The sequence below is a fragment of the Eptatretus burgeri genome, chromosome 12 (assembly GCF_056783735.1).
Source record: "Eptatretus burgeri isolate ZD-2024b chromosome 12, Ebu_testis_v1, whole genome shotgun sequence".
Taxonomy (NCBI): Eukaryota; Metazoa; Chordata; class Myxini; order Myxiniformes; family Myxinidae; genus Eptatretus; species Eptatretus burgeri.
The window spans coordinates 45,621,224-45,645,444 of NC_140972.1; the positions used below are offsets into that span (position 1 = coordinate 45,621,224).

Below are 24,221 nucleotides of genomic sequence, written 5' to 3' on the forward strand. Positions count from 1 at the left end.
AAGGCTCAAAGAGAACGAACGACTCAAAAAGAGCCAGGAAGTAGAACAGCACAACAGGTTGGGATGTGTGACATCACCACAGGGAGGAACATTAATGGTGCAGGACTTGATTGACATCACTCGTCGGATGAAAGAACAATTAGGGCAAACCCTGATAAAGGAGACACAGCTAAAAATGGAGACAAGGGAAATAACCGAAACGCAGGAATTAAAAGAAATAAAATGTATAGAGACTCGGGAGATAGAAAAAGTAGAGGAGAGACTACACGATAAAGACGGGGTGAAAGACGAGCACACACACATGGAGGTAGTGGAGTACAATGAGGGGGAGCTCGGGGAATGTAGTGACCCGGTACGAGCAGCAGGATGGTCCTCTTCAGGAACGAGGGGAGGGAATATGCCCCCTTGAAGCCACCTGGTCGTGCCGAGCGAGTTAGGAGGGGCGAGTGCTGCAGACGGGTGCACACGAAGCTTGGGGGTGTGAAGGCCCCGGCACCCCTTGTGGCACAAATCCCTAGCGTGATTGTTCCTGTATGTGTGTTCACGAGTGTGGCGAAACGTGTGCTGAAACGCGCACATGGCGTGGGTGAAAAGTTGTGTGTGAAAGAGACCGCGTGTGTGAGTAAAATGGTGTGCGAGGTTGCGAGTGAGCCGAAATGCGTGCCTTCCAGCACGCCGAGTGTGGAAGAAGCACGATGTGTAGAAGAGACAGTGTGTGTAAGTCAAATAGCGAGCGTGAGTGAGGGGGTGTGTGTGAGTGAAACCCCCCGTGCAAGTGAAAGGCCGTGTGTGAGTGGAACCACGTGTGCGAGTGAGCGGCCGTGTGTGAGAGAGACCGTGTGTGTGAGGTCGCTGTATGTGAGGGAGATGGCGGTTGGCATGCGGGAACACGCAACCACGTGCCTGAGTGAGAGTGCCATCTCGAGGTGTGTGAGCATCGTGGCACGTGGGAGTTTCTGCGCGAGAGTGCGACGACAACGGTGCCTGACGGTGGACAAAGGCCAAGTAGCGGCCGTAGCTGTTTCGGGGACCGTGCCGGGTTTGCACGGCAGCGCGCGCAGGGTCCATGCTGTGCTACGCACGAGGCCGCCACGTGCGTGCCTGCGCGGGTGAAGCCCGGTCCGTAAACGCACGCGGTGGATTAGCCGATCCCGCGGACGGACAGAAGGTAGGCTGGATATGGATTTGGACCGGATGGGTTCTCCAGGCGAGCGTGTGTGAAGCTCCGACGAGCAGAGCACATGTGCTCACGTGGGAAACCCCTCGAAACGCGAGGCTTGTTTTTAATGTGCAGGGTGACTTCGTGGCTGCATGCATGGTCGGAATCCGGCAGGAGGGGAAATCCCTGCCGGATGGTACCGTCCGAGAAGGGACGAGGTGCGAGAAACGCAAACAGCTGCCATGACGTCACGGGAGTAAAAGAGTGCAGGTTGCGAGTTGCCGCGCTGGTGCATGCATTTAAAAAAAAAAAGCAAAAAAAAAAAGCAAGCCTCGCTTCGGGTGAACAGGATTTCCGGGCAAGGGGTGGAAGACCCCCTTGGTCTGGGCATAGGATACCACTAGTTAGGGGGAAGGGTTAGTGTTAGACCGGCTCCATGGGGCAGGGATAACTCCTCATGGGGCCCGTGGAATGGATTAGTTAGAGGGATTGTAGTTGAGATTTAGGTTGGGAAATGGATTTTTTTTGAATTTGAGGACAAGGACAGACGTTGGATGTGTAGAGTGGACATAGCTTAGCTACGTAGTGTTAAATGGAACGTGCTATAATGTAAGGGATGACGAGGGAGCACGAGGTAGTTAGGGGATGCAGATAGAGGCATGGCACAGTGCAGCGATGGAGTGAAATGAAGTCGAAAATCTACTTGGTAAGTGAGTGAGGCCAGCGGGCCTGAGTGAATGGAGTGAATGTGGAATGCATGGTGCGATGAGTGATTTGGGGGAGGAGTGATTCCCACCCAAGGGAGTCGGGGTCAGTGTAAAGTGAGTTAGTGGGTTAGTTAAATTTACAAAATGGAGGTCGTTTTGTTGATGGTGGGAACGTAGGCTCGAAACCCGTTTGGAGGGGTGCAGGAGCCCTGTCGACGGGCTGGGAGCGTGGCTGCGAACGGTGAGTATCGCTTAGTGGGTACCCCAGGCACCGGGCTAGTCGGCCGCGGTAGGCCAAGGGCCCATGGTGGGCCGGAATAGTGTAGTGGGCACGGGTGGGCCCGCATGATGCGGGGCCCGTGGCGCCAAATGCCACGAGGGCAGTGTACTGGGCACGGGCAACCCTCGGAAAGGGACCCGGGGCGCCAACACGCCACGTGGGCATCGGGGGGGAGTAGCCGAGGGCACTCCCCAGTGTTTAGGGAGCTGGTAGGCTCGAAGACAGTTGCAGGGCCCGGGGGTGCCATAGTTTGAGAATCGGCAGAGGGTAGTTCCTGCCAAGGGAGCCACGCGTCCCAGCCACAAAACCGTGCGAGGGCACGAGGGAAAATTCGAGGGCGAGGCCCGAAATTGTGAGGACACCAACACAGGCGACGGGAATCTTGGTTGTTAGAACCAGTAGATTAAGCGAGAGGCACTTTTGGAAAGCCCCGGGGTAGTTTAGAGTCAATAAATGGTAGGGTAGATAGGAAGTGTACCCCTCCGCACCATCCATCCCTTCGCTCTCGTTGTAGGCTGCTGGACTCACCGTGGTTAGGAGATCGTTGAAATCTGAGGAGGAAATTCTGAGGCTTCATTGGGCCTCGACACAGGAGGCTAGCTCTCCCTTATTCCCCTCCAGGAAGGGAACTAGGGGTTGGGAGTAGGCTAGGACAGGATAGGTTAGCCGGACAGAGACAATGAAGGGGGTTTGGGAGACGATTTTGGGAGGGGGAAAAAAAAGAAAATAAAGAAATAAGATGGGGCTAAATTTGGATTTTTTGCAAACTAAGGGAGTGGGTATGGACAGAGACAGGCAAAGGCGATAGGTTGGGAGGGAGAAAGTAGGGTAGGTCTGAGCCCGCCTTCCGAGTGGCCAGTACAACCACACTACCTCCACACACTTGCAGGACAAGACAAGAGGCCAGCCAGTTCATCTGCCGGCTGTTTTGCTACAAGGCCTGTGCCGGTCAGTTCATCTGCCGGCTGTTTTTGCTACAAGGCCTGTGCCGGTCAGTTCATCTGCCGGCTGTTTTGCTACAAGGCCTGTGCCGGTCAGTTCATCTGCCGGCTGTTTTTGCTGCAAGGCCTGTGCCGGTCAGTTCATCTGCCGGTTGTTTTTGCTGCAAGGCCTGTGCCGGTCAGTTCCTCTGCCGGCTGTTTTTGCTACAAGGCCTGTGCCGGTCAGCTTCACCACCGGCCCGTTGTGCTACAACGGCCTTGTCTTGCCTTGCCATGCCTTGTCTGCCTGCCTTTGCCTTAACCCCATGCCTGCTAGCCCTTCCTTGCATTTGCCCCATTCATCCATTACCATGTGCGCCAGGATCATCGCGCGTTCTGCAGAGACTGCCCTGTAGGCAGCCGCATCACGGGACTGCATTGGCGGCCCGTGCACCGTGTTGTCCATCCATACATCTACACCACGGGACTGCATTGAGCAGCCCGTGAACAGTTTTGTTTGCTTGAGTCAGTACCATTCACTGTTCTGCAGGGACTGCCTTGCAGGTAGCCGCACAAGGGGACTGCATTGGTACAGCCCGTGCACCGTTTTGTGTTCCCTGCGCTCATTTCAAGGGGGAGGCCTAGGACTGCATTGGTGCAGCTGGCCACATTCCCTGTCACCTGCATTTGTTTCATGAGCCAGAGACTGCATTTGGGTAGCCTGGCTCCCTGTTTCACGAAATGGCCTGTGGGATGACATTGTTATGTGCTTTTCTTTTCCCACAGAGTCCATCGGTCCTGGGCCATGGTGTAGTGTAAAATAATAAGTTAAGGTTAAGGTTTAAGTTAAGGGTAAAATTGTACATGACTTTTGCTCCCCCTGCATGTGTGTCATCGCGCCAGCAATTTATTTAAGTCATCTGCATGAGTGGGTTTGTTTAGTTAGTTACTCAGCCCGTAGGTTTTTTTTTATTTTTGGGACACGAATACTCTAAATGTCGCACTCAGGGATCCGAAGATAAAATGTACGAAGGGAAACTTACATATGATGCCACACGAAAATTCGACGACTCGGGACGAGTCTGTAAAAAGGGGAGGGGGTAGTGTTACGGCTGTGGAAATTCGCAGAACACCATATAGGTCCTTAGTTCAGTTATGCCGAAAAGTCTGTGTTCAGTTAGATTTCCCCACCGTTGTTTAATGGGTATTATTCGTGTCACCCAGGCTGTGATCTTTGAGTTAGCCGTTTTTCTTTACTATCGTTATTTTGGACCAACCACCTTCTCCACCACGCCACCGACCAACCACCTTCTCCACTACGCCACCGACCAACCACCTTCTCCACCACGCCACCCACCAACCACCACGTCAACCACCAACCACCCTCTCCACACAGCCTTCATAACGACAACATCTCCCCACCATCTCCTAAACCGCATCTCCCCCACGCGAATAACATCGCCTCACCTTCATCCCCGAAGCCGCCATCTTTGCGCCAGCCACGGCGAGTTTCCAGCGAACAGCGTCGCTGCAAACAGACGCGGGGGGTTTTTTTGTTGGCGCCAGCGACGGTGATTTCACGCACGTCCGCTCTCCGAGCAAGTTTGGGTGATTTCGCGCACGTCCGCTCTATGGAAGCTTCGCCTCGGAATTCGGATCACAGGAGAAAAAGGGGCAGGGCCTGTGGAGGTCAGAGGTCAGAAAGCGAAGGTCAGACCTCGTCTCACAAACCCTATAAAACGGCATGCAGAGCGCCAGTTCGAGGTCTGGAGTCAGTCGGTGGAGTCTGGAGATGGGAGAACACAGGCGGGGGCGAAGTCCAAGAGCGTGGCTGAGCTTGCTGTGCCACGCAGACCTGCACGTTCTTCGGGAGAGAGCCAGAGAGAGCTCGCCAGCCAGCGCCAAACTGTCTGAGGTGATCGGGCTTCGGGACAGTCCGAGCGTCGCTGAGGAATGGACGGGTTCTTACAAAGAGCATCAACTTTGAAAGAGCATCAAAACCCGTTCGTTCCTCTCAGCGCGTCGCTGGCTGAGGCCCGACTCACCCAGCCACTTGGCAAGGCCTGGGCGCAACCACGGTTACACTAGCTGCCGTGGGGAAGGAGCATCGCGGGTCGCCCCATCGAGGCACCACGAGGGTGGAGGTAACCGCAACGGTCTCGTGGAACTCCTTCGGTCCGCCAAGCTCCACGTTATAAAGGCCTACGGGCCCAGTCTGACCCCCTTGTCTTTGAGGGGGTCTTTTCCTTGCTTTTATTTGTGTTAATGTTGTGGCACCATGTCCCGCAAGTGGAACTGTGTAAGTGCTTGTGAATAATAATAATAGATGGTTGTAGTGTTTTGCCTTGTTCGTGTCTTGTCCCTTCCTGCCAATTCCATTGCTTTTCTGCATACGTGCATGTTGGTGTTTTGATTCCATACCTGCATGCTTGATTGTATATGTGTTGTTTTATAAATAAATGTCCTTGTGTGAATGTTAACCCGTTCGTCGTGTCCTCTTTCCCCAATGAACCGCCGTATTGCTCTCGGAATAAGAGCGGGCTTTTTAATAGCCGATAAAAGAATTGGGTCCAACAAGGCCTGGCGATAATACACCGCTCGGTTATCCCACAACGGAACGAACCGCTTAAGTGGTTCGTGTCCAAGCAGGCCTTCGTTGAAGTACGGTCTCTCGGTAGTCTGCCTGCACGAACACTTAGGTATATATCGATAATTCGGCGATTGATCCTGTCACGCGTGGGTAGAGTGTTGACTAGGCCGTGGTGTGCGCTTGGAGCGCACACCAGTAGATGTGGTCAAACTTTTGACTGGTACAGTATATCTATCTATCTATCTGAGTTTGTGTCTGTGGGTCATAAACTCCACCCATTCTGCAGGCCACGCCTTCCCCTCTCTCCCCCAGCATCACAAGCACCGCCCATTAGCCTGGCCATGCCTTTCCCTCCAGCCGCCAAGAAATCGCTGCCATCTTTTTTGCTCCGCATAGCTCTGAGGGTTCCTCGCTGCCTGTCATGTACATTTGAAGACTGAATAACGCATCTTATATAATTAAATAAAGCTACAGTTTTGAAGAAACAATGGGACATTTTGATTACAACTCAAACGAGGTAATGCACGTTTTGTTCACAGCGATCACGGCAGCAGTCTAATATACACCGCCCAATGAAGGTACGTTAATTCTCATAATGCAGAGGAAAGAAAATCGTGGCTTTTCATTAAACAAAAACTTTTGGTTTTCACCCGATTTTTCAGACTTTGAAAACAAATTGATGGGCATGTAATTCACATATCATGTGAAGGAAATCGACATTAAAATTGGGTTTGTCGTGAAATGCCTGCGTCCGAAATTAATCAGTCGGGACAACAGGGAAATTCCTGAGAGACATTTATCATGTACACTTTAAATAAGTTATGTGCATGTACACTTTAAATAAGTTATGTGCATGTACACTTTAAATAAGTTACGTGCATGTACACTTTAAATAAGTTACGCACATGTACACTTTAAATAAGTTACGCGCATGTACACTTTAAATAAGTTATGTGCATGTACACTTTAAATAAGTTACGCACATGTACACTTTAAATAAGTTACGCGCATGTACACTTTAAATAAGTTAAGTGCATGTACACTTTAAATTAGTTACGCACATGTACACTTTAAATAAGTTATGTGCATGTACACTTTAAATAAGTTATGTGCATGTACACTTTAAATAAGTTACGCACATGTACACTTTAAATAAGTTACGCGCATGTACACTTTAAATAAGTTATGTGCATGTACACTTTAAATAAGTTACGCGCATGTACACTTTAAATAAGTTACGCGCATGTACACTTTAAATAAGTTATGTGCATGTACACTTTAAATAAGTTACGCACATGTACACTTTAAATAAGTTATGCGCATGTACACTTTAAATAAGTTAAGTGCATGTACACTTTAAATAAGTTACGCACATGTACACTTTAAATAAGTTATGTGCATGTACACTTTAAATAAGTTATGTGCATGTACACTTTAAATAAGTTATGTACATGTACACTTTAAATAAGTTAAGTACATGTACACTTTAAATAAGTTATGCACATGTACACTTTAAATAAGTTATGCACATGTACACTTTAAATAAGTTGTGTACATGTACACTTTAAATAAGTTATGTACATGGACACTTTAAATAAGTTATGTACATGTACACTTTAAATAAGTTGTGTACATGTACACTTTAAATAAGTTATGTACATGTACACCTTAAATAAGTTATGTACATGTACACTTTAAATAAGTTATGTACATGTACACTTTAAATAAGTTATGTACATGTACACTTTAAATAAGTTATGTACATGTACACTTTAAATAAGTTATGTAGATGTACACTTTAAATAAGTTGTGTACATGTCCACTTTAAATAAGTTATGTACATGTACACTTTAAATAAGTTAAGTACATGTACACTTTAAATAAGTTATGTACATGTACACTTTAAATAAGTTATATACATGTACACTTTAAATAAGTTATGTACATGTACACTTTAAATAAGTTATATACATGTACACTTTAAATAAGTTATGTACATGTACACTTTAAATAAGTTGTGTACATGTCCACTTTAAATAAGTTGTGTACATGTCCACTTTAAATAAGTTATGTACATGTCCACTTTAAATAAGTTATGTACATGTACACTTTAAATAAATTATGTATATGTACACTTTAAATGAGTTATATACATGTACACTTTAAAAATAAGTTATGTTCATGTACACTTTAAAAATAAGTTATGTACATGTACACTTTAAAGAGCTTGTATACGAAATGTACACGTCCATTTTCACACACTCAACTTCACCTCTGAGTTTATGTACATTTTGAAAACTTAACAAGGTATGTTTTCATTATAAATAAAATCATCATGATTAATATTTGAAGTCTCTAATTCACAACCACTGTCCTTTTGTTGAGATAATGTATGTACTGTGTGCTGTCAAGATGTCCATGTGTTTTTGTATGCACTACATGCTGTCTAGTTGTGTTCAATGACCAAGCAGCTAACTAACGCTTGCCAAGCCAGCCGCTCCTTATCAACGGTGTTGAATTGAGTGCTTGCACCATTTGGCGAGCACTCTACAAGAAACTTGGCAACTGAACACACCCCAGATTCATTACATGGCAACGAGGATAAACATCTGTACCAGGACATATTTATGTCATATCGATGAATTCGTCCCTCAGGGTGTAGATTTTGACATGACACGTGGTAAGTTTATGGAGGCGATGAGGCAAGGTGAAGGTTGGTAGGAATCAAAAGCGGGTTTTTATTTTTATTTTTCCAAACGTGGATAAAAACCCTGTGAAAAATTATTTGTGGAGGGAGGGAGGGGAAGGGTGGAGGAGGGAGGGAGTCTGAAGGGACTGAGGTGGGAGGAGGGAGGGGAAGGGGTTGGGAGGGAGTCTGGAGGGAGGGGTATGCGTTGGGAGGAGTGAGGGGAAGGGGTGGGATGGGAGCGAGTCCAGAGTAAGACGGAGTGGCACTCCAGAGAGAGGGGAGAGGGGAGGAGGGAGGAGAAGGGGTTGGGTGGGAGTCTGAAGGGAGAGGGATGTGTTGGGAGGAGTGAGGGGAAGGGGTGGGATGGGAGTCCAGAGGGAGGGATGTGTGTTGGGAGGAGTGAGGGGAAGGGGTGGGATGGGAGTCCAGAGTAAGAGGGAGTGGCAGTCCAGAGGGGGGAGAGGGGAGGGGTGGGAGGAGAGAGGGGAAAGGGTTGGGTGGGAGTCCGAAGGGAGGGGGATGTGTTGGGAGGAGTGAGGGGAAGGGGTGGGATGGGAGTCCAGAGGAAGAGGGGTGGCACTCCAGAGGGAGGGGAGAGGGGAGGAGGGAGGAGAAGGGGTTGGGTGGGAGTCTGAAGGGAGGGGGATGTGTTGGGAGGAGTGAGGGGAAGGGCTGGGATGGAAGTCCAGAGGAAGAGGGCATGGCAGTCCAGATGGAGGGGAGGGTGGACGGAGGAAGGGGCAGGGGTGGGAGGAGGGAGGGAAAGGGGTGGAGGAGGGACCCGGCATTGCCGGGCAACGCCAGGTAACCCTGTGAGTATAATATAATTTTAAGGATTGCTGTAAACGATATTAATTTCACAACATCCTGTATTCAATTTTATTTCAATTGTAAACCATAGTTCCCTTAACTCAGATTAAGAACCTTAATCTGTAAGCAATCGACTGGTTTCCCGACCACACGGATCATCAACTCGGCACCGTCCTTAACAGCAGATCCACAACCTCGGTCATCGACCCACATCAGTAAATTACCTACATCAAAAGATCCACAACCTCAGCTGCATCCAAGCTGTCAGTCAACCCATCAATGCAACAACACAAATCAAACCGTACTCGCTCGAAGATTAAATGTATTATCACATTTATAACTCCCACCACACATTCCAGGATATGACAATACATTAAATCGTGCACATCTCACCTTAAATACATATAACATGTCCACCACCCAGCACATCCACCCCAATTACCACTAAATCAAACTGTCATTTAAATATTCAAACGGTGTTTACAATGGCTTTACTTCATGCTGCCCTGTCTCTGAGGAACCAGTGAAAATGCACACACACACACACACACACACACACACACACACACACACACACACACACACACACACACACACACACACACACACACACACACACACACACACACACACACACACACACACACACACACACAAACACACACACACGCCCATTGAAGAGAGGCAACAGGAGGAGGGTGGGGAAGCAATGCACTGCCAGTGAAGAGGTGGGGTGGGCAACAAGCAGGGCAATGAACGACAATAAAAGAGGAAGGGGAGGAAACGGCAACAAACCACAATGAGGCTTGCGTCCCGGTCAAGGACACACAAATACAGCATAAAAACACAAGCAAAGGAACTCAAAGAGATGTGCAAATACATTACAGGAACAGATAAACACCAACAATCTATACTAATGTCAGTGTGTCCATGTATCAGTGCGTCTCCTGCATAACTCCAAGACCATGAAACCAAGCAGCCTGAAACTTTACATGCATACTAAGAGAACTCCAAGGGAGTGCATGAATGAAATTGGGTGTTTGGTTTAATTTAAACACCCTTTTTGAAGATCATTAACGGCCTTATTTAATTATCCTTTAGCAAGGCGTCATCCTTGGTCAGCCTACTGTCAGCTTGCTGGGGTCTTGATTCACCATTTTGTTCAGCCTTGATCGGTTCAGCCTTGATGGGTGGATCAAACATGCCTTGATCGACTCTCATGGACTAATTAAAGTATAAAATCAAAATATTACATCCGATTTGAGAATGGGATCTCGTGGACTAAATAAGTGTCGAAACCTGGAGTGAAATCTGAAAATTTTAACAAATTAGCAATTTTTATAACCAAGTGAATTTAGTAAAGCATGAAAGGTCCCCTGACATGCAAAACTCTCTGGTTATTTATATATTAACTTGACCTTCCTAGTGAAGAAATCACCCATGTTTATTTTTGTTTAATCACAAATGGGATAATTAGAGCAATATTTCGATCATTTCTGGTGCTTTTCACAACTTGCTATGCCCCGCCCCTAAAAAAAGTTGACTTCAGCGAATCGCAGTGTTGACGTCACATACAGAAACTCGCACAGAGTGGATTGACTCGAGATCTCTAGAGTCTAGAGTCTAGACTAGTCCGATAAATCCGTCGTCCGTCCGACTAGTCCGATAAATCCGTCGTCCGTCCGACTAGTCCGATAAATCCGTCGTCCGTCCGACTAGGCTGATAAATCCGTCATCCGTCCGACTAGTCCGATAAATCTAACGTGCTGTAGCTTTCTATAATTATCCTCTTTTCTTCATTGTTTTCTACTGGCGCTACATGACGACAGTAAGAATAAAATAAATAAAAATGCAACAGAACATCAGATTTATCGGACTACTCTCGACAATTGTGCCACAAGGTGTGTTCTGCACACAAGTTTTAATCGTATCCGAACAGCGAGATTGCTTCGTTTTATGCGAGGAGAGATACAGCCGATGACGTGCTGGCCTTGCTTGTGATTAATTTGCCGCGGTGCAACATGTCCGCTAAGCTGCTTTGGTCACGTCACCTCACTAAAATATTTCTGATATCGAGCAGTATGCAAGTCCAATTTATATTATTGAATTACGAATAGGATTTAGTCTAGCCAGTTATAATTGCAAAGTCTTCCTTCGATGTCCTCCCGATCATCATGAACTCCGGGAATTTCATCGCCATTTTCCTCTGCTTGTCCTGCTTCGGGCTCGAACTGGTAAGGCCGTACTTCATTTCCAACTGCCTGAACTTCACCTCCCACGACTACGTTATCCGACAATTCTCCATGTGATTCAGACCAAAATCCTTCATTTCTCTCACACTCACTGTCGCTACCAGACAAATCAAAGTCCATGTCATCCATTATTCAAAACCAAATGTTCAATTTTTTTAAAGCAGAAATGAACGAAGCGATTGAGTCGACCAATCAAATGTGGAAACACACAGGAAGCCAATAGAATCACGTTGACCACCAACCCGAGTAATTTACGTGCAGCTTTTGTCATCCTGCAGTTGACGGCATGTGGGTTACGCCCCTTTCAGGAGAATTTTTAGGGGTGTTCCTGAAGAGGTTTGTTTTTTTGATTTTACATTTTACAGAATGAGTATTGTGAAAAAACATTGTCAGATCTGAAATCACGATGAAAAACTCCCATAGGACATATATAAATGAAATTTCAGTACTTTTGCGTGTCATAGGACCTTTAAGGGTTATCATGGTCTGTCTGTCTTCCTTTGTTAATTGTCTTTATCTCGCCATTATGGTAGCAATATACTACTTCCTGCAGTGCAATATTGTCCAAATAATGCTTCGGAGGGTGTAGCAACATAGTCGGTTCCAACACTGTTTTTATACAGACAGAGGGTTTGTAACTAATCAACAAAAGTTGGGACACCTGTAGCAATTGTTGCATCAACTTTCAAGGCTTAATTTACTTCAATTGCTGCAGAACAGCTGCAGTTGCTAACCCATTACTTGTTCCCTGAAAATTTTAATAACTCTGAAATTTACATTATTTTTCAGTTTTTGGTAACCTAAACATTTTTTTTTTTGAACCTCTGGCAGTTTACCACTTAGATTTGTACCATTTCAGGTTATTCACTGGACTTGAAGTTCTTCAATTTCAGTAAAGACTCGAAAAATGGGGGTGTTCTAAAACTTTTGACCGGTAGTGTATTTGTATACATAAACATATATGTTGTTACGGTTGTGGAAATTCACAGAACACCATTCAGGCTTCCCAGAGATCAGTTATGTCGATAATTGTATGTTCAGATTAGATTTCCCCACCGATGTCTAAAGGGATAATTCGTGTAACCGGGCTGTGATCTTTGAGGTAGTATTATTCTTTTGCTATCTTTGTTTTGAACAACCACTACTACAACAACTACAACCGCCTTTCAACAACCACAACCACTACTTCGCCAACCACAACCACCTCTTAACAACCACGCTATCCCCATCACAGCGCCAACCACAACCACTATCTCAACAACCACGCCATCCCCATCACAATGCAACCACAACATCGCCTCACCTTCATCTCCGTTATGCCGCCATCTTTTCGCCAGCCACAGCGAATCCCACGGATGAGCGGTATCTCCGCCGACAGATGCAGGAGCTGATTATTTCTACGTCCGCTTTCCACGGCTGATGATTTCTACAACGTCCGCTTTCCACGGCTGATGATTTTTACAACGTCCGCTTTCCACGGCTGATGATTTCTACCACGTCCGCTCTCTCCGCGTTTTGTGGCGAGATCGGATCAAAATACCAAAAGGGGTGGAGCCCGCGGGGGATCAAACTCACCTCCCCAGACCCCATAAAAAGGCGCGCTGGAACGCCAAGCGAGTTAATTGAGTTCTTGCCTGGAGAGTTTGCCAGGAGTTGTGCCTGGAGTTTGGTGAGTTCTTCTTGCCTGGAGAGGTTGACTGGAGTTTTGCCTGGAGTCGGTCTGGGTTCGCCAAGCAGTGAGTCGAGTTGAGTCGGTCTGGGTGCAGTCGGGAGAACACCACAAGGTTCGAGTCCGGTGGAGCGCAGTCGGAGCGCAGCAAAGCCGGCAGTACGGTGCCGAACTGTGGGTCAGTGGAGAAAGCCGGTGAGAGGTCACCAGCCAGCGAGTCACCATGAGGGTGGCAGGTAACCAGCACGGTCTCGTGGACCTCTTGCGGTCTTCACAGTGCCACAAACATAAAGGCCTACGGGTCCAGTCTGCCCCTTTCCTTTCCTGGGGTTTTTCTTTGTATGAAAGTTGTGGCGCCATGTCCAGAAGTAGAACTATTAAGTGAATGTACAGTAATAAATAGACAACGGCTGTAGGGTCTTTTTGCTCGTGTTTTGTCCCTTACCCCCATTGCATACGTGCCTGCATTGCCTTGACTGCGTACGTGTGACGAATAAATGTCATTGTTTAAATTTTCACCTGTTCGTTGTGTCCTTTCCTGTCATTGACTGTGATTTTTACGTATGGAATATTAGCTGGCTGTTAATAGCCGATAAAGTAATCGGATCCGGCGGAGCTTGGCGATATACAACCGCTCGGCAAATCACAAACGGCGCGAGCTGCGTACAACGGCTCGTATCCGTACAGGTCCCGTCGAGGTGTAAATGCCTGGGATTTCTGTCTACGCGCATACTTAGGTAAATCGACAATTCGGCGATAGGACCCTGTCGCGCATGGACAGAATAGTTGGCTGATTTACGGTGTGATTAAAAACATGTGATACGGTGTGTTCAGCTGGATTTCGGCGTTGATCCGAAAGCTGCGACTAGATTTGCCCGTCCGGTGGGCACGCGGCCGTGATTAGCAAAAAGCGGTCGGTTGCACGCCGAGCGGGTGGGAAACCACAACAATATGTTTAAATCAATATATATATATATATATATATATATATATATATATATATATATATATATATATATATATATATATATTGTACATATACAAATATTATTCGTAAATCCTTTCCATATGTCTAGTGCGTAAAGGGGAAAGATGCGTTGCGTGGGACTCTTTTTGTTCGATCTCCTGCATCTCTTTAATCATTACATTTTGCAGTTCTTCCACTCTTTTTCTTCCAACCCCTTTCTCTCACACGAAACATGCAAGCAAGCCAGCACGCAAATCAGAAAACACCACGAGAAACTAAGCATTCGTGCTGCGAGCACCTCCCATGCCTTAGCAAGCCAAATCTCAACTGCCATTTCACCTCAGACCTTCATTCCGCTCACCAAAACTATATCACGCTCACCACAACCACTTAATATGACTACGAAAAATCCCCGCAACAACCCAAGCATTTATTTTCCACTGCAAACGCGACCTTCATTCACCATCTCATTTACAAGGAACCTCAACCTCTTCCCCACAAAGCCACGTTACAATCCTCTCACTACATCCGCCGCAACTGCCACATGGTCATCGAACTCTCAAGGTTGCCTCGAAGGACACGGAGGAGACTATGTCTGGTTATTTTGGGACATAACTCGAAGCGAGACCATGCACTGCAACTCATTTAGGGACCTATGGATGGTGCAGAGATTTCCCTAAAAACCACGTTTGAATGGAGGCCAGCGCACGTTCCGGGCCAAAGAGCGCTTCCAAAAACCATGTCCCTATTTTAAGCTCGGAGCCCCGACGCATTACCAGGTCAGCGAGTGACTGAACCATTTTTCATATTGGGTTTTTTCTTTTCTTTTTTGACTCCCGTTTGATCCGATTTTTGGCTCCTTCCCTCGTCCGGGGCTCATAAAAAGAGCAGTTCGGAGTTGGAGATTGGAGAGCAGTTTGTTGTTGGCAGATCACCGGGGACAGGGAGAGAACGAGCCGGAGCAGCACTCGGCAGACCTCGCCATACATCGGACCTCACCGGGGAGACAGGCTTGCACAGCGGGATGGGTGCCACGAGTCAGTGTGACCAAGCGTGGGATCACGCGTTGCTGCTACGAGCCGGGACTGCTCCATTTCAACGTCGCTCATTAGATTACATCTACACTTAGATGTACAGAGTCTTACACAAATAGGATAGGGTCTTTCCTCTCACGCATCATTCTTCTACCATCAATCTCTCGTCTACTGTGGATGCAAAAGAGCAATCAATGTGGGCAAAGCCCGACCAACTGTTCTTTTCAGGGCAGGACCCAAGAACGAACTAAAAGAGTGAACCGAACCGACCTGCACCTCATTTTTCCTCTTGAACTTCGCCACACCCCCTACATTGCATTAGATTCGCACCTCACACTCCCACACCCCAGACACCCTCAAGTATTTCTCCCTCCTCCCCTTTCCAAAGCGTTCTGGGCTGAGCTAGTTTTCCGGCTGCGCCAGGTATTGAGAGGTCGCTAATCCTCATCTGCTTCTTTCTCTCTGGGGTATTTCTAATTTTCTTCGGGTTTTTATGTGTGTGTGTGATGGCGCCTGTTGAAGCATTGATTAAGACTGTGTAAGAACTACTGGGATAACTCTGCATTGTCTCCAACTAATATTTTTTGCCTTTTGCTGCACCCCACAAATTCCTTGCTTTCCCTGCTGTACATTGCAATAAACCAATTTACTGTGCCACATAACTTTTGTCATATTCTGGTTTAAATAAATGAGTTGTTTAGAAATGTTCCCAGCTCTTTCTTGTCTTTTCCTCCATTGGTCCAACATGGCCCGCACCCTAGCTTATCTGGGACATTATTCCCCAAGAATCTGTTTCATAACTGGTATGTACTTGGCAGCTCTGCTCAGCTACACCTGATCCAGTAGGTAATCAGAATAACGCAAGTTCATAACGAGGGCATGTTCCCTGGTAAGGAGATCACTGTCCTTAGGTAAACGGTTGTTAGACTGAGGACCCTAAGTCACGTGATTAGGTTACTGGCGTTCGCGGCCGATTAGCTACCATCCGTGACACAATGTTATTCGTGTGCGACAGCTTGCGATTCCGGTGAGTCCGTAGAGGAACCCGAGACAGCCCATCCTTCATGGTTCTCCCGCGACACCGGGTCCGTGACAGTATGTTTGGAAATTAAATCAAGGCATGAACACTGGCGCAGCTTTTTCGATGATTGAAGGAAAATGCCTTTCCTTCCTTTCCCCTTCCCTCACGCTTACCTTCTCCCAACCCCACCCCCACCACCCCTGCGACATCTCTGGGCAGTTTCTAAACGTTGTTCAGTATGACCCGTCTGAACATGCTGTTTTGACATACCCAATTTCGTTCAATCCTGCACTAGTGTAGTTCAATCCTGCACAGCATTAGGTGACCATCCCCCCACCCCCCGCTTTCTCTGAAGTCCCCCATATCAAACACATTCAGAACACCCCCTTTCCCTCCACACTACACTCCTCTTTCCCCCATCCCCTCGCTCCTTCCTCCCCCCTCCTGTATAGTGATGTGGGGTGAGGCCTAGCTCCCCCTCCCCTTTCCCACTCTTGCCAGCAAATTATAAATGTTAAGTAAGACAATTCCATTGGAGGTATTCTCAGCTATAAAATATAGCCTGCCAGAGGAGAGATGCGAGTGGAGTCTGGCCAGGAAGGAACCAGAACTGGACCCAGTCATATTTAATAACATGATATTATATTGTTACAGGGCTGGGGGGGGGGGGGTCGACCGTGAGCACGACTGCTAGATGGAGCCGCGAGCCGGCTCGACCGATCGCCCGGAATGTAAAGGTCGTCGCCCCGGATAAGTCCGGAGCGAACGGGTCCTGACTGGACCAAAGTTCGCCAATGGATATACCACGTGGGGTAGGGTCGATTGCCAACTTTTCAATTTACCTAAGTACCCACGCGATCCGACTACCGGGGAAGTCCACCCTCGGCCGACCTTGTCGCTATCGCCGACTTATCGCTATCGAGTCGCTATCGCCGACTCGGATCCGGCGTAACCGAGCGGAATTACCAAAGTCGGGTCGGACCAAATGAACAAGTTACGAACACTAATCCTCAAACACGCGTCATGTCGAGCCAATGAAAGAAACACAAAACGAGCTGATACATTTAACAATTGGGGTTTATTTATACAGCAATAATGGGGAGCTAGGGAATACAGAAGAGCAGAACTATACCGAATACAATAAATGCAAGTATATACAGCGAACAACGCACTTAACAGTTTTCTACTTGTTAGATGGGCCCACGGACACACATACGCACGCACGCACGCACGCACACACTCAAGAAATGGTGGCTGATGCCTTTAATGCGGCTTTCAGCTCAGAGGGAGAGATGAGCTGCAGCTCTGGGTCTGCCTCAGACCTTTCCACCTCGTGTGGTCTTCAAGCTGTTCAGACCGGGCACCAGCGTGGGCGAGCAGGATCCAATCACCACAATCCTTTCCGAGCTCTGGCGGATCCCCTCGCGCTCCGGACCACATGCTGGTGAGACGAGGCGCCGATCCTTCCTGACCCGATTCATCGCTTCCCCGAAGAACCACCGACCAAGATGAGGCCACGAAGCAGAACAACCAACTCCACCAAGCAGAACAAAAGCCACCAGAACACGAACCCGATGAACCCCGAAGGCTCACCGAAGACTAACCAGAATCCACCCGAGCCAAGCAGAGGGTCCCCCTCTTATTCCTCTCAGCCCTGCCTCACTTCCGAAGTGACTCATTCGCCCTCGTGCGCTGCCCCCCACCCCCCGCAACCGTGGGTGGGAGCTGTTCATGTTGCTTTCTGCCAGACCCGCCCCAACCATCATTCCTGTTTACACCGTTGAATCATGGGACGGGAGGGTTCTTCTTCCACTTGGTTGTGGAGGAGGGTCGTTCTGATCGAACCCTAACTATTAAAATGAATCACAGCACATTTACATAGATTTACCCATTAAACAATGGAAGGCGAGCCATCTATTGAACATGTACTTTCCGAGATAACTGAGCGAAAGGACCTGAATGATGAGTGTGATCAATTTCCAAATTCGCAACACTATACTACCATGATTGTTTAATCACTTCTAATAGCATAAGTTCACACAAAATTGAAGTGCATTAGGAAATGTTGGTGGCGTTTATAGGACTGAAGAAACCCGGGCTGAGACCAAATAAACTCCTTCCCACTTTTCAATCAAACTGGGATTGTCACAAAAAAAACGGAACTCTGAAGCACATCACCTATCAAACACAAACCCAAGCAATCTGTTCATCTCCAGTATTCCCATTCCACTGGGATTTCCAATCACTTCCCTGTCTTTGTGTAATGTTGCTGTTTATCCACCACCACAATCACGGTGGTGAAGATCAATCACCACAAATCCAAGGCAATCTTTTGTATTTTCATTCACATTGTCCCTCACACATAAATGCAGTGTTCTGTATGCTCACTAATCTTGTTCATGTGTTACTTTTCCCATGTCTGTTTGTTCTCAGTATGTTTACCTTTCACCACCCATCGTTTATATATCTATTGTAGACTTCCACTTGTGTATAGAAAAGGCAATAAGAGCAAACGTGCCACATGATTGTATTTAATAATGACATTACCATTTCCTTCCTCAAAGCGACGTGCTAAGTTTGAGTTGACCAACGTAACATTACCTGGATTGTCCTTTACATGTATGAAATTGCATAATTTTGTGGCGATCCGGAAATGCTTCCATGCGGGAGATGGATGTGAAACATGGAGGGACGTTGGACGTGTTTCACAATGCTGTGTATACGACACACAAGTGTGATCTTACTCCTGTTTCACATCGTCATCAAATATCCAGCACGACATGTCCCAACATCTTAAAGGAGAGACCACCGAGGAAATGGCAACCACCGCTTCCCTTTCTTGTGATCACGAAAGATCACCGATGTGGCTTGGGTGAGCCGACAAAGGCGTCATTTACTTTTATTCTTTATTTAACACTAATACGAGGAAGGAAAGGAAGGAAGGACAGAAAGCGCTTGAGGACAGAAGAGGGGCAAAGAGGCAGTTCAGGACTCACCATGTCCTCTTGGTTTCGTGGAAGTAAAGCTGCTGCTGCTGGAACTTGAGGGACTTGTTTGCTCCGACTTTGCATGAAGAGGGCAGACAAAATAAACAATGCCATCATTGTGCTGTTCTCCACCTAAGTACGATTAACTAGACAGCATGCACACCTTCACAAACAAATCAGTTATCTACAATAACGCGATATTAATTTACAGTTATAAACAAAATAGAGAGAACAGGACAAATCATTATCATACATACATGCATAATGATTGGACCATATTAGCTACCTGAATCAAAATAGCTCAGCATCCATCTTAAACCAAATCAGGTTAATTCAAGTGACTCTGAAGTTGCTCCTGTACTCCTACATGAGAGTTTTTCAATATGTAAGAAGGTCTTGCCAAAAATGTTTCAATTATCATTCTGCCAAGGTTCACCAAACTAGATTTGTACCAATAAATGGGATAGAGGAGGAGAGACTTTCTAAAGGTTTGTGGGGTGACAAAAAAATAAGAGAACCGATGATAAAACAGCGATTTTAAAAAAAGCTGAAAATAATACAAGCGGCCATGCATTTGTTACAGATGCACCGACAGGTTGAGGGGGTGAAGAAGGAGGGGTAAAATAAGAGTTAAAATGGGAATAGTAAGGTAAAGAAGGATGGTAGGAGAGATGAAAGCCTGTTGACCAGTGTGGGAGCAGTGGGGAGAGAAGGGAAGAAGTTTGAGAGGCGACAAGAGTTGCAGTGTGGGAAAATATAAACGACATGGATGGAGGACACGGATGTATGGGGAAGGCGTTGGGGTGTGGGGGTGTGAGAGAGACCACCCAAATATTTTCCACACTTGAGTAAGTAATAAATAAATAGCCTGGAAACAAACTCCAGGAAACACCATCCACTAAAAAGTCCATTGTGACAAATAGAAAATAGAAAAATGCATCAGAACACCAATAACATGGCAACGGCTTTCAAAGTAAAAACCAAAATGAAAATAAACACTTTTGACCCGGCGAGGGCCTCGTCTCCGCTGTTGGTTAGGAAAATTTGGGGTCCTTGTCATTGGATAAGTTAAAAAATTAGCATGAAGCAGCACGAGCGATAAAAAGCAGCAATGAGCTTACACATGGAAATTAAAGAAAACGGGATGTTCAAGAGCCTTCTCCGTCCCCCACACCATCAGAAACAGTTTGTTTTTGTTTTTAGAGACTAACCCCAGAAAAATGTAAACATTTTTACATTTTTTGGGACAATTAACTGCTTGGCAACAAATGCCAATTCAGAAATGGTTTCTCAAAGAAATGAAGTTCCACCAAACAACGAGCACAGTCGATGTATATAGAACGTAGTTGAAAAAAAAACAGGTGTGAATTGATAACAACATAACAATGGAACACAATGAGAACTACTCCATCCTCCCTGGTTACTCCCTCCTCCGGTATGACAAACCTGAGCCTCGTCCTGGTGGAGGAGTTGCTTTCTTCATCAAAGACTATTCCTCACTCTCCATGCACTGCCCTTAAGGCCCCACACACCCAAGAATACCTCTTGCTATGGCTTCCCCTCCACTCCCACCTCGTGTTTATACGTGTACTGTACCGTCCACCAAACAGTGATGACTCCATTTACACCTCACTATCCAAAAACATGGACCAACTTCTATCTTCTCATCCAAACTCTCTCTTCCTCATATGTGGTGACTTCAATTGTCATCATGCCAGTTGGCTGGGTGTGGGTACCTCTCTCACCTGCCATGGCACTTCAGTAAAAGACTTCTGCGACTCATTGGGACTGACTCAATCGGTCAACTTCCCAACCCAGATCTCAACCAATGATACTCCATCTCTTTTTGATCTGGTTTTGACAAATTTCCCTGAAAATATCTGCTGTTCTTCCTCCGCTCCAATCGGTTCTTCTGACCACGTCCTTGTCAAAGTGGACATCTCTCTGGCTGTTATCAGAGAACCCCCTCACCGCCGTCGAGTCTGGTATTTCACTCAAGCCGACTGGCAGGGTCTCCAAGCAGCCCTCAAACTTATAGACTGGTCTCCCATCGCCACTTTCTTCAACATCACCTTGTCCTGAGAATTCTTTCAAAGAAACTTGCTCTCCCTCATGCACAGATTTATCCCCTCTCGTCTTCAGCTGTCCAACCCTTCCTCCCGCCCTTGGTTCACTGAAGCTTGTGGCGAGGCAGTTGTCCTGAAACAACTTGCCTTTGCTTCATGGAAAGCAAACCCAACTGAGGGCAATCTCAGTTCCTTCCATAAAGCTCGGAACAAGTGTGTGTCTACCCTCAGGAGAGCCAGAAAACAACATCTTTCTATACTTGTCTAAACTTTCAAACCTCTCTCCCTCCTCCAAATCCTGGTGGCATCTAATCAAATCTGTTTCTGGTGTATGTTCCTCCTCCATCCCCTCCCTTAACTCAAATGGCCACACTGCTGACAACACACATGAAAAGGCTGAATGCCTAAACTCTGTGTTTGCATCAAAATCTTGTGTCCGAAACCCATCGCTTTCTGCACCCACATCAGCCAGTCGCACCCAACTGTCCCTGGACTCTGTGTCCTTTTCTTCTAACAAAGTGGAGAGCTTGCTGTCAAGCCTCGACTCAGATTCTGCAACTGGTCCAGACGGCATCATCCCACGTGTCCTAAAAACCTGCTCCTCTGCTCTTGCTCACCCTCTCTCTGTTCCATTCACCCTCTCATTTGCTCAAGGTCATCTGCCATCTGCCTGTAAATCAGCAAACATTACCTGCATAAAAAGGTGCAAAATATCCCTGCAACTACAGACCAATCAGCCTTCTCCCAATCATCAGCAAGGTTATGGAATCCATCATTGCTTCAGACATTAAATCCTTCCTCTTCTCCAATGGCTTGATTTCTGATCATCAATTAGGTTTCAGACCAGGTCCCTCTACCCTGGATATGCTGCTTCTGCTCTCCCAACAAAGGATGGATATCATCAATGCCAGACATGAAAGCAGAGTCTATCTCCCTGGACATGTTGCGTGCTTTTGACACGGTCTGGCACCCTGCCCTGCTCACCAAACTCTATTCCTATGGTATCCAAGGCCATCTCCACTCATGGCTCGCAGACTTTCTCTCCTGTCGCAGCCAACGTGTGACCCAAAATGGAGTTCTCTCATCCCCTCTTCCTGTCCAAGCTGGAGTTCCTCAAGGTAGCGTTCTGTGCCCTGTTCTTTTTCTGGTTTCCATCAATGGTCTCTCCGGCTCTCTCGAAAATCCTCTTTATCTCTTTGCTCATGACTCCACACTCTGCCGTACCATCTGTTATCCCTCAGACCGGCAAGCAGCAGCTTCTTCACTCTCTACAGATCTGGATAAAATCACAAACTGGTCCAACACGTGAAACATGTCTTTCAATCCTGATAAATCTCACACTCTCACTATGTCTCTCCGAAAGGACCGTTTTATCTTGTCTTTAGACTTCTTCTTCGTATTCTTTTTCTTCTGTGTGCTGAACATGACAAAAACAGTGAAAAAAAAAGATAAATTATACCATTTAAGGTGACCTTGACCTTTGACCTAAAAGAAACAAACAATCGCTTTCTAGATTTTGATTGGTGAACCAACTCAGTGACCCAACATGCTTAAAATTTCAGGTCAATTGAATGAAAATTGACAATTTTATGTGACTGACCTTTGACTTAAAAAAATTTATTAATTTGTCTTCTCCATGTTCTCATAATAAAGGTTTATTGAAAATTTGATGACAAAAGCTCAAATGGTAAAAAACATTTGGCCTGGACAGACACAGACACAGACACAGACACAGACACAGACACACACACACACACACGTGATTGCAAAACCCCATCTTCCCGCTGTGTGGAGGACGGGTTAACAAGCAGAACAATTTTGGGTAATTGGATCGACCTGTGTGTAACAAGTGTCTGTAGATGGATGTGTACACTGTGAGTATACCGCTGAGCATGGTATGGAGAAGGCAAGCTTTTATCACGTGTGGCTGCAAACATGCGATTAGCAAGCGGTGCGAGACACTTGTCCATATAATCAGGTGATCATGGACGAGTTCTCACAGCATGCGGCAGATGCCAAGACAAACTACACTCCGATCGAGGCAATTGCACAGAGATTTAAAAGCCAAAGGGTCGGTGTTACACAACGCTCAGCAGGAATCCTAAGGCCAATATATCATGTGCTCATTATCCATTACACTTCAGTGATCATTCCACAGCACACGACAGATCCTTTAAAGAGGGGCCTACAACATGCCACCTTAGAAATAGCTCCCCAGAAAGCAACACCCCCAAAAGTCACTCTGTCTTTGCTTGCTTTCTGGTAATTAATCTCTCAAAATCGGCAGAAAAGCCACACTCGCTTCTGAGCTGTCTCGCCTGGGTTCGGACTTCAGCCCAGCTATAAACTGTCATCGCGGTGCTTCACAGGGAAGGGCGATTCCATCAATGTATGTGCCGTCCCTCGGATTGATGTTAAACTGTGCGTCCCGTCTGCCAGTATTAGTTGGTGGATGTTGAAGCTCCCACGGTGTCCTTCGTGAAGAGTAGCCGAGCTATCGCCGGCAACCTGAACAAATTCCGAATTCCTGCCCCCAAGCTAAAGTGGGCACTGCATCAGCGGCGCAGTTGTGCCCCCAGAAAATGATACCATCCACATCCATGTGCTGCATACGAAAGAAGAAGTAGAAGCAGGAAAAGCACATGTCGTCGTGCCATTGGCAATACGTGTGGATCCAACACTTCATGGGAGAAAGCAATGAAAGCGTTTTAAAGACACCCTTTCTCTGTTCAGGTAAACTGTAAAACGAAGTTTGAGTTCGAAATCTCAGCTGGTTAAGAATCAAGCGGTTCATGGCTTCCTCCCCTGCTCTTACCGGCCAAAGCTAAGTTCCTTTCCGAGCCAAAGCAGGTGGCGAAAAAGCTGAACAAACTGCACAAGATCAAAACCATTCACGGCAGACTCGGAGGGGTTGCAGCGGTGCGCGAGACCCTTGTTGAGCTCAATGAAAGGTATTACAATTGGCATAAGATGATATTTTCCAGCATTAAATGGAGCAGCCTAGCGAGTTCTTATCCAAAACTGTCTGCTCGAGCAGCAAAACGTCAAGCATGAAGGCCATGCATGGAAA

At 46.7% G+C, this 24,221-nt stretch overlaps 1 protein-coding gene across 5 annotated transcripts in view; it reads right to left on the reverse strand.

Moving 5' to 3' along the window:
* LOC147015529 (protein AF-9-like) overlaps positions 1 to 24,221 on the reverse strand; it is a 180,375-nt gene that overhangs the window by 23,965 nt on the left and 132,189 nt on the right. For all 5 annotated transcript variants that reach the window (XM_085850346.1, XM_085850347.1, XM_085850344.1 and 2 more), the window contains one exon: positions 19,095 to 19,161. In XM_085850346.1, coding sequence (XP_085706472.1) covers positions 19,095 to 19,161 — 67 coding nt within the window. The remainder of the gene's footprint in view (positions 1 to 19,094; positions 19,162 to 24,221) is intronic.